We start from the raw sequence: 14,809 nt of genomic DNA, 5'->3' as shown, positions 1-14,809 counted from the left end.
CCTTTCCGTGGAGAAAAGTCAAACAATCATGGAATGGTTTGGTTTGCAAGGGGTCTTAAAAATCACTTCATTCCAAGCCTCCTTTCTTGTTCAGGGACACCTTCTACTATTCCAGGTTGGTCCAAGCCCTGTCCAACCTGGTCTTAAAACTTCCAGGGATGGGGCAACCACAGCTTCTTCTGGAAAATATGTGCCAGGGCCTCGCGGCCCTCACAGTAAAGAATTCCTCCCTGTTATCTAATCTGAGTCTACCCTCTTTCAGTTTAAAACCATTCCCCCTTGTCCTATCACTGGATGTCCTTGCAATGAATGATTTTGCTTTTTTGGGAGCTTGGGGCATTGTTCTTTATATTAATGTGCACAATCTGCAAAACAGCAAAGTGTTACATGGGATTTATTTTGAAAAGGGGAGAGAAGGAACCACTGGAGCAACTCACTTGTGCTTCTGTAGACTTTCATCGCATGGGGCACAAGGAGGGGACATCCCCCTGAAAGATTTCTCTCCTTTTTTTTTTTTCCCACAGAAGGAACAAACTGAATGTATGACTTTCCAGGGAACGATCACTGGTTGGTGCAATAGCAGGATGTCTTCAGAATAGCCCCTTCTGGACCTGCTCTTTTCCAGCACAGTAGAAAGGAGAGTGATAAAGGAGCAGCTCTCTCACTTTCCCGATTGTGTAACGAATTTAGGATTCAGATGGTATAAGACAATCTCAATCTTGATCTCCCTTCAGTGTCCTTCCTCCTGTTTGCATAAGAAATGACATTTTTTCCACTCATTTGCTAATTGAGATGATTCAGAAACCGTGGTATAAATTCCACTACAAATATTCCCAGTGGTAGCACACAGAGCTGTGGTGGGGTTTTTGCAGTCTGGACATGTTTTTCAGACAAAATGCCCTGACCCGCTGAGCTGGAGACAGCTGCCAACAAGACGTGTCTTCAGCTGGGGTCAGTGAGAGGCTGAATCCAAAAAAGCGAAATCGGAGGTGGATGTGGAATGTCAGCAAAGCCGCTTTTGCTGTGCTCAGTTGATTGTCTCGTGTAAAGTCCTTAGTTTGTGCTGTTGTCACTGCCATCTAATTTAAGGGATTGCTGTTAAATTAAAAGGCATGACTGACTGACTGGCATCTGAGACACATTGCAGCTGTCAGCTGTGAAGATGAACTCCGGATCAGGATGCAAATCTTCCTGAAGATCAAGGGTGTTTGGACGAGGTGTCTAAGTGGAGCCCTCTCAGTTCATTTGAAGTAGGAAAGACCCATTCTTTTGGCATCTCTGCTTAAGAATGAGAAGGAGAAATGCCAAATATGAGCTTGCTGGTTGATGTAAACCATCTTGGAATTTTCTCCATTTAACCAGAGAATTAAAATGCATTGGGTCAGCCTTGCATGAGAAGTAATTTGTTTTAGTCCATGATCATGATAAGGACTGAGGAGGATCAAAAAAAGTCTTTAGAAACTGGATTAAATGCCTCCCTGAATGATGGGCACCCAGACCAGCCATGAGCCCCAAATGCAACAGCCACCTTTGTTAAAACACATTCTAAGACCTTAGGGTGCTCTCTAAAAATAAAAAACAAGTTAAACCTGGCTGTGTGATCAAGGTGGCAGCTTCTGGTTGTGATGGGAACATCTGAACTGGAGACGTGAGCCACAGCTCCTCCAGTTTAGGGGGATAAAGGGCAAAGTGAGAGAACTCCGTGGTTCTAGGAGACCATAGCTGAGAAAAACTTCACAAAGTGCAAACCGGTTGGGTGTGTGACCTTCGGAGGATTCAGTGCCTTTGAAAAGCAAAATCCTTTACAGAGCAGTTGCAGCAGCCTCATTATTTGTGGATTAAGGACAGATGGCAACTCAACCCGCATCGATCAGCAGGAGCAGCAGTTTGCTGAGAGCTCATGGAATGGGACTCCAGGGGTAGCAGGGACTGTCTGCAAAGGGTCCCATTAAGTGCAGAGTGAGTCTGCACTGCATTTTTTGTGGATTCCTCTCTTTGTAGTACCAAAAAAACCATCCAACCTCATGCTCAGAATGGAAGAAAGGGCAGAGTAAGGGACTGTGTGGTAGGCAAGTGGGCATGAAGGTTTTCTAGAGGATGGGGAGTCCATGGGAGCTGTGTCGGCTCAAGAAGCAGAGACTGAGTGATGGGCTGAGGGATGGGGCAGCTGTGCAGCATCTGCAGGGACCACGTCACACTTGCATCCCTTCTGCATCCCCAAAACATCTGTCTGACACCACAGCCATTGTAGGTCATTCCACAGCCATTGTAGATCATTCTACAGCTATTACAGATCATTCCACAGCTATTGTAGGTCATTCCTCAGCCATTGTAAATCAATTTTTTCATAGAATCATGGAATCATTAAGGTTGGAAAGGAATACCAAGCTCAACCGCCGATGTAGCACCCCCACCATGCTCACCGCCACCTCATCCTCAAGTGCCACATCCAGACCTTGTTTGAATGCTCACGGGGGTGGTGACTCCACCTCTTCCCTTGGCAGCCCATTCCAGTGCTTAACAACCCTTCCTGTGAAGAATTTTTTCCAAATAAACAATCTAAAACTCCCCTTGGCACATCTTGAGGCCATTTCATCCCATCACTTGGGAGAAAGGAGTGACACCAACCTCACTACAAGCTCCTGTCAGGGAGCTGTAGGGAGAGATGAGGTCTCCCTTCAGCCTTTTTCTCCAGGCTGAGCCCTCCCAGCTCCCTCAGGCACTCCTTTCCAGAAACCAGATGCAGCAGTGGGGACAAGAACCCCATGTTTGCCCCTCATGGCACAGCATTTTCCCCCCTGCAAGGCGGGATAGGAATAACTTCATATAATAGACCCTTTATCACTTGTTTACAGCTCCACTAAAAAAGACAAATCACTTGAAGCAGTGAAGGACTAGACCCAGTAAAAGAAGGGGGATTTCAAAAGGTTTATCTGACAGCCAATAAACAAGATAAATAACATGCAGCATTTAATTTGTCAGGACCATGGTACAACCTCATGATAAAAAAGGACTGCTCCATAAAGTGGGGAATACCTTTGTCTTGGCTGTAAATGCCTGGGTTGATTTACCAAGTGTCCTGGTACTTCTCTAGCTCCTCTTTAGTACTCACAAATGGGATGGAAACTGAGGAGAAAGAAGAGGAATGAAGTAATCTGTGCTCAACCTCATAAACTGATCTCATTCCAGTTAAGGATTTGAGATTGCGACAGTTTTTATCTTATTTTGCCTGGTTCTCCCATTGCTGAGGATAAGCAGAGTAGGAGTTACCCCCTCTGGATCCACTCAGGTGAGACCCCACCTGCAGAGCTGCCTCCAGCCCTGGGACCCAGGACAGGAAGGAGCTGGAGCTGCTGGAGTGAATCCAGAGGAGGCACAAAATGGATCAGAGGGATGGAGCAGCTCGGCTGTGAAGGAAGGCTGGGAGGATTGGAATTGTTCAACCTGGAGAAGTGAAGTCTTAAGGTTCCCAAAGACCCTACAAGAAACACGGAGAGAGAATATTTACAAAGTTCTGGAGTGACAGGACAAGGGGGAATGGCTTCAAACTGAGAGAAAGAAAGTTAGGCTTGAATATCAGGAAGAAATTCTTCCTCGTGAGGGTGTTGAGGCCCTGGCACAGGTTTTCCAGAGAAGCTGTGGCTGCCCCGTTCCTGGAAGTGTCCAAGGCCAGGTTGGACTTGGAGCAAGCTGGGATAGTGGAAGGTGTCCCTGCCCATGGCAGGGGGTGAAACAAGATGATCTTTGAGGTCTCTTCCAGCTCAAACCATTCCATTATTCTGTGATTTTATGATTTAAGAAACCAAACACTGGCACCTTCATTATCCCTCCCTCTTTGAGTAGGCAGCATTAATTTCTCTGTATATTTCAGGAGATCAGTGCCATAATAGGTGATATCCCAAAATGTAGAACTGTTCAAATAATCCATCATCAAACTGGGGACACCACGACAGCCAGTGAGTCTGGGCCCGTCTTTTGCTTATAAACACAATATAAAGTAACTTCTAAAGACACTGGAGCAATTATGCATTTTGTCTCAACAAAAAAGCATCCCAAATAAATCTCAATCCAAGCCAAGGTTTGCATGAAGCTGCTTTCTCCCTCCCCCATCCTCACTCCTAATCTGCAAGGGAGCGAGATGAAAGAAAGACGTCCTGAAAAGGGCAAGGCAGGAGCCGATTAACTGCTAAACGTGTCTGGTTACAGATATCCTAATGATCAGCTCCAGCCTGGCATCGGGATACCTCCCATTACACCGCTGGTTTCTCTTACAAAGGAAACACAATCTGTCTCCCATAAGGAAATGGAAGACAAGCCTGTGTTCCCGTGCTGTTTAGAAAAGTGACCGGCACAGAAAGTGACTTTTGAGGGAGTCTTCTTCAAGGTCAAGTATTTGCTTTGTGCCAGTAACAGCTCCGTCCTCCACGGTGCTGCCAGGGTATCTGGGCACTGTGCTGGCAGGTTCACTGCCCTCCATTTCTTTCCTTCTCCATTTTTCCATGTTATTCTCATGATATCTGAGCAGCTTCCATGCCCATCAGCAGTGGGAATGTTGCTGAGCCTGTCTTTATTTTCACTCTGTCTTGGAGGGAAAAGTTAAATCACAACCAGGCTGGAGGTAGCAGAGTATGAACTCCTGGGTTTTTACTGTGGAGGTGGATGAGTATTTGCTCGTCCCTGTGCAAGAGGGTGCTGGTAATGTCCCTAAATTCTGATCTGGCACCTAGCTGGGCTTGTTTTTCCAGATAGGGCTGGTGTAGGGTCTAGGGTTTGTAGGGACCAGCAGAGCCCAGAGCTCAGAGTACAGACATATTCTCACAAACAGAAATTCAGGGAGGCTGAGTCAGCTGAAGTGGATCATCTGCATCTCTAAATTCTCTGGCTGTTGGCAAGGGGAAAAAAAAGGGAGGGGGGGTGTATTTAATTTTGATTTTAAAACCAAGAATTTTCCCAGTGTTTCCTGTCTCCAAAAAACCCTGTGTCTTCAGCTCGTTATCCTTATCTGTGCCTGAGCACAGCACAGAGCTGAGTTCCCTGGACCTGAAACATCTCCAAGGGTAGCTGTGGGTAATGAGAGAACTCACAGCAGGAAAAGCAGCCATGTGAAAGTGGCCACCTCTGGGCTGAAGGGCCACCTCTGCTCCTCCCCATGAGGTGGACAAACGATGGAGCAGAACAGTGAAGCCAAGGCTTATTTCAGCAGATTTTATATTGCTGCATGCGGCCGATGAGGAGCGAACTGACCGCTGAGGGATGTGACAGCTTATCCATCACCTGAAAGGATTGGATAATCCCCTGCTGTCTTTTACAACCCAAAACTCAGCCTTGCTGTGCTCCTTGCAGGCGTTTGGACTGTGGGAGGCCAGCCAGATTCAGACGATCTTCACAGTCCATCCTGCCATCAGCATTTATGGAGGTTCCACCCGGGCCAGTTGCTCTTGGCAGGAAGCTGGAAAGACACAGGGTGGGGAAGGCTGCAGAGGCTCAGATTTTTCCTTAAGTAGCAGGATCATCCCTGCAGCCCGGTGTTTTGGTGGATCCATCAGTTGTCAGAACTGTAGATTGTGGTACAATGGAGAAAGCTGACACCAGCACTGAGCATGGCTGGGGAGAGGAGCCAAAAATTCACCTTCATCTTATGGTGCTCACAGGTTGCTCCCTGTGGGTTCTGCAAAGGGTGCTGGAGGAGAATGTCATTCCCATGTTTTTCTCCCACCAAAGCTGTCCTTGACAGTGGTGCCTCTCTGTGGCTGGTGGAGTCTGCAGTGTGGGGAAAGGAAATGTCTTTTTTTGGGAAACATGAATGGCAGGACCCTTATCCCTTCTGACCTTCCTTGTCTTCACATCGTGTGTTTGTGTGGTGGCAGGAGGAGGAGACAGAACCTCGCTGATGGCAGATTTTTACCTTGAAGTGGTTTTTGCTCATGTCTTCTGGGGTTAGAAGCCAACAGGACACAAAATGGGCAGAGGGTCTTGTCAGAAGGGAGATCTCTGCCACAGTAAGCACAGGAAGAGCAGGACTAATTGGAATCAGAATATCCTGAGGTGGACGGGACCCCCAAGGATCACTGAAGTCCAGCTCCTGGCTCTGCACAGGACAGCCCCAAGTACCCCACCATGTGCCTGAAGGTGTTGTCTAAACCCTTCTTAAACTCTAGAAATAGGAATAACTGAAGAGAAGTCAATGTAAAGTCAGGCAATGCTTCTCCCATCCCATTCTTGACTTTCTGGGCTACCCTGCAGTGTCCAGCCCCACCACTTCTAAAGACACCCCAGTTTTGAGTCTCAGCAGCTGGTCCATGGCAGGGTCTGCCGGGCCCGGCTCTCCCTCAGCTCCCCTGGGCTCTGGGGCTCTCACTGAGGCTGACGGGGCTTTTCTGGATCTTGCCCAGGTGGTTGGAACTCCTGGTCGGCCTGGGGCGACTGCACCAAGGACTGCGGGGGCGGCCTGCAGACCCGCATGCGCTCCTGCCAGCCCCTTCCCAACGAGGGCCTGGCCTGCGAGGGAGTCTTGGAGGAAGGACGGCTGTGCAATAGGAAGGCTTGCAATAGTAAGTGGAGGCATGTTCCCCTTGCACGCGCGGGCCCGGGGAGCCCTTCCCGGGAGGAGGAGGAGGCGGAGGTTTGCCTCATCCCCGTGGAGGATGGAGGGTGCTGCAGAGGCTTGGGGGAGCTGCCCCAGGGCTGTGTTGGAGCAGCGAGCCCAGGGGAATTGTGTGGGTTCGGCTGTGCATGGCCCTGCCCGTCCCTGCCTGCCCGGCATGCGCCCACGCACGTGCTGGCACAGTCCCTCCTGCACCTCCCAGGCCTCCAGCCCAAGGAATTTATGGGAATCCGTAAGCAGGCTTTACATCAGGTTATCATGCGCTGGTGGTAAATCTGCCACATCCTTTGTTGTTGTAGGACACAAAAGAAAAGATGAGAGACTCCAAATATTTCAGAAGGCAAAGAGCACAGAAAAAAGGCTTTTGTTGTCTAATTCTTATTACCTTTTATAAGGTGTTCCAATATAGACTTAACATGATTAGTGAATAGGAACGACACCTCTCCAATCCCATTGGTTAACCTAGAGAAACAGCAAAACACCACCTGGAGGAAGATTGTTTTGAGAAAGGATAGTTGTTTGCTAAGATTGTTTTGAGAAGAAGCTTTCTTGAGAAATTTTTCCTTGGGAAAAGTTAGCAGCTGCTAGCAGGCTAAAATCTCTCAGAGCCAGAAATATCAGGCCCACAGTCCTTAAAGGTATTTTTTGGTTTTTTGGGTTTTGGTTTTGTTTTTTTTTTGGGGGGGGGGGGGAGTTTGTTTGTTCGTTTGTTTTTTCAGTTCTCCCAAATACTTTAAGCTAAGAGAGATGTTGATCTTGCTTCTTCTTGGTTTAGTTCAGGAGCAGTGACCCCCTGCCCCTTTCTTTTACAAATGTGATACGATGTAGAGAAAGATCTGACTGTTAGACAGGGGCTGGGTGATGCAAAGGCTTCAGTGTGTGCTCCACTCTCCCCCTGTAATGCATCCTCTTTCCAGGTCCTCTTCTCCAGGGAACAGGGCACGGAGTGCCCACACCAGTCAGATATTGATGGGTTGAGCTGGTGAACCTCCAGCACACTCATCCCCAGTTCTTCTATTCCTTTAAGCTGTATTGAGGGGGGGATGAAGACAAAAAGCCAACTGCAGACACAACTCAGCTCAACAAATGTGAGCAAATGGCTGGTTGTAATTATTCCCTTCTTTTTATTTCAAATTCGGAGTGGAGAATGTAGAGAATGTTTGAATAACTCCTCTGACTAGTCAAATAACTAAGGAAAGTTCAACTGTCTTCAAAGGCTGGGAAGTATCTCCTGATAAGGGGGAAGTTCAAATAAAGGGAGATAAATATATTCCTCTAATAAGGGCTAAAATGATTTCATGCATTTTTTAACATTTCCATAAATTTAAAAAATTTAAAATATGTTGAAATTAGGCTTAGACTTTTTTTTTTTTTTTTTAATGAAACCTGGTATATTGAATTCCATCTCCTTGGCTCACAATTGCTAAATTCCCTCTGAAATTTGCCCACACCAGGGATATTTAATCTGTGTTTCCCATGCTTGGTGGTGACTTCGTGGTCAAAACTCAGCTGTGGCTTGTGGTAGGGAGAGTAGGAGTGCAAAGACCTGGAAGCTGGTCCTGAAAAATGTCCAGCTGCGGGACTGGGGTGTGCCTGAGTGGAGCTGGAGGAAGGGCCACACCAGTGCTGGTGAACAATGTGTGAAGGAAGAAGGTAGAGATGGCACTGGGAGAGGGGGATCTACAGGGCTGGTCACTCTTCGAACATGGGAACACATGGGACTACAGGCAGAAAAGCTCCTTAATGTGTCCCTCCTGTGCTGGAGAAACTAGCGGGGAGCCCCGTTCCCCAGATTCTCTTTGCAGGACTGTTGGGGATCCTTCCTCATCCTTGACCATCTTCCATGGGACCTGTTTGATTCTCCTGCAGCCTTCTTGAAGTGGTGAGAGGGGGAAGACTGTTTTCCAGAGTGAAAACCCTGTTTTCCATGGTGAAAACACTGTTTCCCAGGGCCAGCCTCATCAGCACTGAGCAGAGGAGTGTAACATAATTCCTTTGATCTTCCCCAGGAACAAAGCTTTGACTCTTCTTCATGATAGATTTCCTGAGGTTTTGGTGGAAAGGAGAGGGATGGGGTGGACTGGTTGGATTTCAATGGCGTGGCGTGCAGCTGTGAAGAACGAATCGTTTTTCATTCATCATTTACTTAACTTTTTCCGGAGCACAACACGCAGCAAAGCCAATCCTAAGTGCAAAAAACCTGAAGGGGCTATGATTCAGTAAATTATTTCACTCTTCCTCCTGTCCTGTTTGCATGGAAAAGTCAGCTTCCCAGTCAATTCCTCCTCCAAACTGCAGTGAGATTGGTTCAGCTCAGAATATTTGGAAAGAAGGTATTTTAAGCTAAGTGGAAAGTCCTAGTTTGGAAGGCGAGTACACAGAGTCAAGCACCACAAACTGATGTATTTCATTGAAATAAATAAATTAATTCCGATCAATTGTCCCAAGACCCTCTTTGCAGAATAACTGCTGAGCCCTATTTTGATTTTTTTATGCTGGAAAGGATTTGAGGGGATATGTGAGAAATAAATCCTTCCAGAAGACTTCTCCATGTATATCTTGAGGTCTGTGTCCTACTTCAAGATAAACCTGTGTCTCTTCATATCAAAACTGTTCACTTGGCTCTGAACTTTCCTCTCAGTGAATCTGTCCCCTGTTGCCTTTGCCCAAGGAGATACACTTTTGACCCAAGAAGGGTTTCTAATTTTCTTGCACACATCTTTTCCTTCACCTTACTTTGATCTGCCCCAAAACCTAAGGGGATTTAAAAGTAGAATAGAAATCCCGTTTTAAATGTGTCACTGTTCTTTTCATATTGACTTTTGCTCATAGATGTGTTAGGGATGAGTAAAATGTTTGTTCTTTCCCTGGAACTGTTATTTTTCTAAGTGTTCATTATAAGCTGCTGTTGAATAGGTTCTAATTATTTCTTTCTTTAATTAAAAGGAAAAAAAAAAAGGAAAAAAAGAAAGAGGAACTGGCCAGGAGAACAACTGAACAACTTTATCTTGAATTCATTCAGCATTTAAGCAGCTTGTAATAACAGCTGACCAGCTCTCCAGTTATTGTGGAATAGCTGAGATCTTAATTTTCTAGTAAGAAAAAAAAAAAAAAAGCAGGAAAAAATATTTTCCTTGAACAAAGGGCCATCTGTAACCCTGATAAAACAGCAGAACAAAGCAGGGATGAGTGCTCTGATATTTTCCTCTCTGCTGCGGAGGTAAATTGAAACTTGTCCTCTGAGAAACTGCTGGCCAAGCAAGGTTAGAATAACACAGACATCCCCACCACCTTCAAAACAAGGATAAACTCATCTCTTTAACTTCTCCTTTCTCACCTCCGCCGAAGTGGCTCAGAAGCTGATGGGTGTTTATTAGCAGGAGCATTTTAGCTGTTTAATTGGATCTCCAGCCTCCGTGGCCGGTTCTCAGAGTGCTGACACTCAGCTCCCTGGAGCTGCTGAGAGGAACTTTTGTGGAACATCTTTGAGGGTTTCATTGGTCGTTTTATTTTGTCAGGCCATGGCAAATGTTCCGGAGCTGTCTTGTCACACAGCTCCTCCCCCAGGTGGGCCTTGCCCAGGTCCTGCCTTCAGCAGGTCTCAGCATGCAGGAGTGGGAACGGTAGGAAAAACCTCTCAGTTTTTCCAAGAGCTGTGACTTGTGCCAGCCTGGTCACCAAAATGTGGGTGCAAACACCTGGGCCCCAGAGCTGAGTCTGAGCACTGGAGGCCACAGAGGTTGAAATCAGTGCACAGGGGTGGCTGAATAACTCCAGGGGTACCATTTTTATGTGGTCTTTGTGTTTTCCCACTCGTTTGGGCCACCATCTCTGCTGTTTCATGTGGTAGAGTCTCTTGCTTGATGATCTGGCAAAAATTCCCCACGGATACACACCCAAGACCAAGAGGAAGTGAGCCAGGTAAGTTTTCCATGGGCAAAACCAAAAAGATGTGAAATGCTGAGAAAAAACCTCTATTGAAGGCTCATCCCAATCTGGGAAGGAAACTTTGGTAACAGCAGCTTGGCTTAGGCAGAGCTTTTGTTTGTGGCAGCTCAAGAGAGGTAATCTGAACAGGAAAACACAAAGTTTTTGTTGTAATTCTGATTTTTTTTTCCTTGGTAAAGGACTTGGTAATATCCCCCCCCCCCAGCACAGACAGAGGAGATTTCCTCCCTCTCTTGGGTTTGGGCAGGAGCTGCTGTTTTATAGAGAGAGGGGGAAAAAATGCCAACCAAAGTGTGGTGGGAGCTTGCAGAGGAGCTTCCCAGGTCCCCCCACTGTGGATGGAAAGGGATGTGCTCCCGTGACTCTTTTTGGCTGCAAGGTTCTTGAAGCCAGGTTTGCTCACAGCCTGGCAGGCAGAGGGTCCTCACAAGGAGCCTGGATGGACAACATCCAGACCAGAGGGGGAGCGTCACATCCCTGACCCTAGCGCTGGAATTCAGCAGTGCTGAAGAGATGTAAGAACAATCAGAGATGTGGACAGCCTGCGTTTGTTCCTGGGGAAGGAGAACCGGCAGAGGAGCCAGCTGAAATCCTGCCATCCCATCTGGCAGAGGCTGTGCAGAACCATCCCTGACATTTCTGAATATGCAGATTGGGAAGACGCAGCACTCCATGGCTGGGAAAAGGGGTGGCCACATCCTGATGTCAGGTGCAGAAGGGTGACACTGGCACAGTCCTGTCATTCCAGGCTGGATTTTCAGCTCTCAGCAGGTTCAGGATGTAGCCCTTCAGCTGTTAATGGTGTGAAGCAATGCATGTTCCACATGACATTCGCAAGGCTGAGCCTCAGTCTCTGCCGCCCCTGATTCTCATTAAATTTTTATTTTTTCCTGCAACCACGGAGCTGGAGTATCCTGGGCATGTGTGGGAGCATCTTCACTCCCTGCAGGCCAGGCTAGAACTCACTGTGAGCTGCAGGAGCTCCTAGGTACCTGCTGCTGCTGCTGCTGCTGCTGCAGACTTGTCCCTGCCCCCTTTTTTACTGGTGCTTCAGGCATTTCACATCTGAGAGTCACACATCTCCTCCAGTGATGTTTCCACAAACTTCAGATGTTCAAATTCAAATGCTTTGCGACATTTCCTTAGCTGGTGCAATTGCAATATATCCCAGTGGCCTCCACAATGACCCTCTTCTCCATCCACTGAGATTTTGGGGTTTAGGGGTTGTTAGTAATTCTCTGCTTTTCAGTTTTACTCTTTAGCAGCTGATAGATGACCCCAAAACTCCACAGCCACCACATTTTCTTTCAGTTTTACTGCACTGAGATTCTTTGAATGTCTGGGGTATTTTTTTAATAATCCCTTTCCACTTTTTGCTCTGGTTCATCCCTTCATTCCCACCATCCCACCTTACCTGAATAATTTTCATGATCCTGCTATTTGCTTTGCTTCTCCTGTTTGGGGGTTGAGGAGGTACAGAGGGTGTAGCTGTGGTGGGACATGTTTGGATGCTAAAACCTTGGCCCACAGCACTTCAAAGACTGTGCCTTTATTTTATTTTTCCCTTGGTTGTGTTGCAAGGTGCTGTCTGACACATTGCATGTTCTCATTAGAAGTGTTGGTCACCTGCTTCCTATTCCCACTTCTGCCAGCACTGATCATCCTCCACATCCACACTTGAGCTGTGTTTTTTTTTACAAAATCTCATGTACTTGCCTCTGCTTGGAAGTGAAACATCCCTGTTTGGTTCCAAGAGCATTATCCCTCTATTCCTCCTGTTGGCATCTGAAGGGTGCTTGGATTTTTCATGCCGTTCTCATTACATTTATCCAGCTGGGGTGTAAATTGAGTCTAGGTCTTCCCTTAATCCTGGAATTACTCCTCTCCACTGACCCTGCTGTGGGAAACAGGCTGCTGAAATCCAACCAGGTCCACACTGCCTTTAGCTTTTGACCTCCACCCCATAAAGTTCAGGTACCCACAGCAAAGCAGCATTTGACCCAACTTCCCCATGTTCCTAAGGAACCTGGTGTCTCCCTGCTTTGGAACCAGGATTGGTTTGTGCATCTCTCCAAGGAAACTGTCCAGGTTAAATCTCAGCTGTGCTCTGTGTTAGATGCAGACAAGCGGGCTTCTCTGCACATCCTTTTCCAAAGGGGAGGAGGCAGTGGAGCAACCCTGGCAGGTTGGGGGAAGCTGGAGGAGTCACTCAGCCTCTAGGCCTGATTGGCTTTAATTACCATGAGAAATAGTAGTGTAGGCTTGTCATACCTGTGAGGAGCAAAGGAAATCATTCAGCCCTTCAAGACTGGGATTAGTCATTAGATGTCAGCGACACGGGGCCCAAATAATTGGTGAGAGGAGGTTCAGAGTGTTAGACTTGCAATTAAAACTTCTCTTTTGCTCTTTTATCTTTCCTCCACTCTGTCCTGCCTCCTAGCTCTCTGTCCATCGGTGAACACTCACTGCTCCTGGGATATTTAATCCCAGGTTTTCCCTGTCACCGTCCTTGCTCTGGGCAGGTGACAAAGCCATCCAAGCTCCCTGTCTACTCCTTGAAGCCCAGCCCCACTTTCTCCTCCCAGCCTAAATAATCTGTGGGAAGCCCCTGGTCTGTGCTGCAGATGGAGATTTTGTGTGTTCTTGTGGTTTGTGGGATTTCATGGAGAGGACTTAAATCGGAGCAGATGAAAGTGTGTGGGTATGGCCAGGGATGAGTGGAGATGTGAGAAGTCCCAAATATGGGAGTAATTTAAGTTGTCTCCCAACAAACTCAAAAAAAAAAAAAAAAAAAGTGTTGGAAAACGAACTTAGAGTTTGTCTTTTTCGACCTGAATCTCCCACAGGAAAGTGCCATGACTTTTAGCAATAAAAAGCATTGTGTCTGAGACTTTTCTGTTCCAGGAAAGAGGCAGACAAAAACAAGGTGTTTGCAGATGTCAGGATGTTTGTGGTCCTGATGTCTGGTTGTGGGTATCTTTCCCTTGAGGATGGCAGGTGGGTGACTGCCCCATCCCATCCCCTCCAGCCAGCAGCCAGCTGGTGCTGGGAAGGTTTGGTGGAGTCCATGTGACAATTCCTAGACTCCTCAAGTTCTGCTTTCAGGCAACAGTGATGGTAAATAATACAATTTCACAAACTCTCCCATGATCCAAACTGCTGAATTTGAAGCCTGGCTCCTGGCAGGGACTCTCTGAATCATTCCTCTGCCTCCTCTGCTTTCCATTTTTGGATGGCAATAAAGACTCCTGCCACCACACTGAAGCTTCATTAACCTTTATTAATTTTCTCAGGGTTCCGGGATCAAATTTGTCACCATTTCAACCCTTGGCAGTTCATACTTCTTGAAAAGATGTCTGACTGTTTTACCTCCTTGGGGGAAAAGATCTTCTGTCTGGTACTTGCTGTTTGGAAACAAATTGGCTGCCAGATCACAGATTACTCGGGCTCAGCTCTGCTCTCTGCTAATCCATGTGACTCTGGTGGAGTCAGCTGAGCTATCCTGATTTACAGCAGGCACTCCTGGTGGATGGGATGTGGTTGTTATTGCTGGGCTGTTTCTCTCTTTGCCAGGGAGGGAATGTGTCAGAGTTTCAGCAGGTCCAGTAGTACAGACAACAGAAATTTTAGTTTCCCCTCCAGCCAATTCAGGGCTGATCCACACGCGATGAAAATGGAAAGCTGGTGGAGCCTGGGATCAGAAGGAACAGTTAAATGCCTTTGATTTCCTCTGGATGCATTATTTACCTTCTGAACTCCACACCATGGGCTCCACTGGGAGATTTTCAGTAGGACACACAGATCAGGAGCTTGTCTCTCTCTGAGAAGGAAAAGTTCCCAGTTCTGTTGGTGCTCTGCTGATGCCAGACTGTCATCTCTCCTTGTTGCTGGTGGCAGGGTAAAGTCTATAAAGGAGACTTCCTACTGAGATATCCCTTTCCTTTCCACCTGCCCTCACCTGCCTGCTCCACTCAGTGTTTCCTGGCTCCTCTACAGGACTTTTCTAGGCAGGTGCTGGTTGCAAGGCAGGATTTCCCACCAAAAACACCCTGCAAGTTACCACCATAAATCTCAAATCACCACTAGGAATGGCGGAATTCAGTGCCAGCACATCTGAAAAGGATGAATCCTCCACAAGTGCAGCAAGAAGTGCAGGCACCCTAGAAAACCACTGAAATTAATTAGAGACCAGACATAAGGGATCATACTCTGCACGGTCCCAAATCTCACTCAAAAAGAAGCGGTTGAACCACCAGC

The 14,809-nt window shown here is 47.1% G+C and overlaps 1 protein-coding gene across 5 annotated transcripts in view; it reads left to right on the top strand.

The window, feature by feature from the left end:
- ADGRB1 (adhesion G protein-coupled receptor B1) overlaps nucleotides 1-14,809 on the top strand; it is a 288,143-nt gene that overhangs the window by 116,467 nt on the left and 156,867 nt on the right. For all 5 annotated transcript variants that reach the window (XM_066175225.1, XM_066175218.1, XM_066175211.1 and 2 more), the window contains exon 3: nucleotides 6,393-6,551. In XM_066175225.1, the coding sequence (XP_066031322.1) occupies nucleotides 6,393-6,551 (159 nt within the window). The remainder of the gene's footprint in view (nucleotides 1-6,392; nucleotides 6,552-14,809) is intronic.

Source organism: Chamaea fasciata, unplaced genomic scaffold (genome assembly GCF_029207755.1).
Source record: "Chamaea fasciata isolate MVZ Bird 193981 ecotype frontalis unplaced genomic scaffold, bChaFas1.0.hap1 SCAF_1, whole genome shotgun sequence".
NCBI classification, from domain to species: domain Eukaryota; kingdom Metazoa; phylum Chordata; class Aves; order Passeriformes; family Sylviidae; genus Chamaea; species Chamaea fasciata.
The sequence above is the reverse complement of the archived record's forward strand: the minus strand, read 5'-3'. Positions and strand labels throughout refer to the sequence as shown.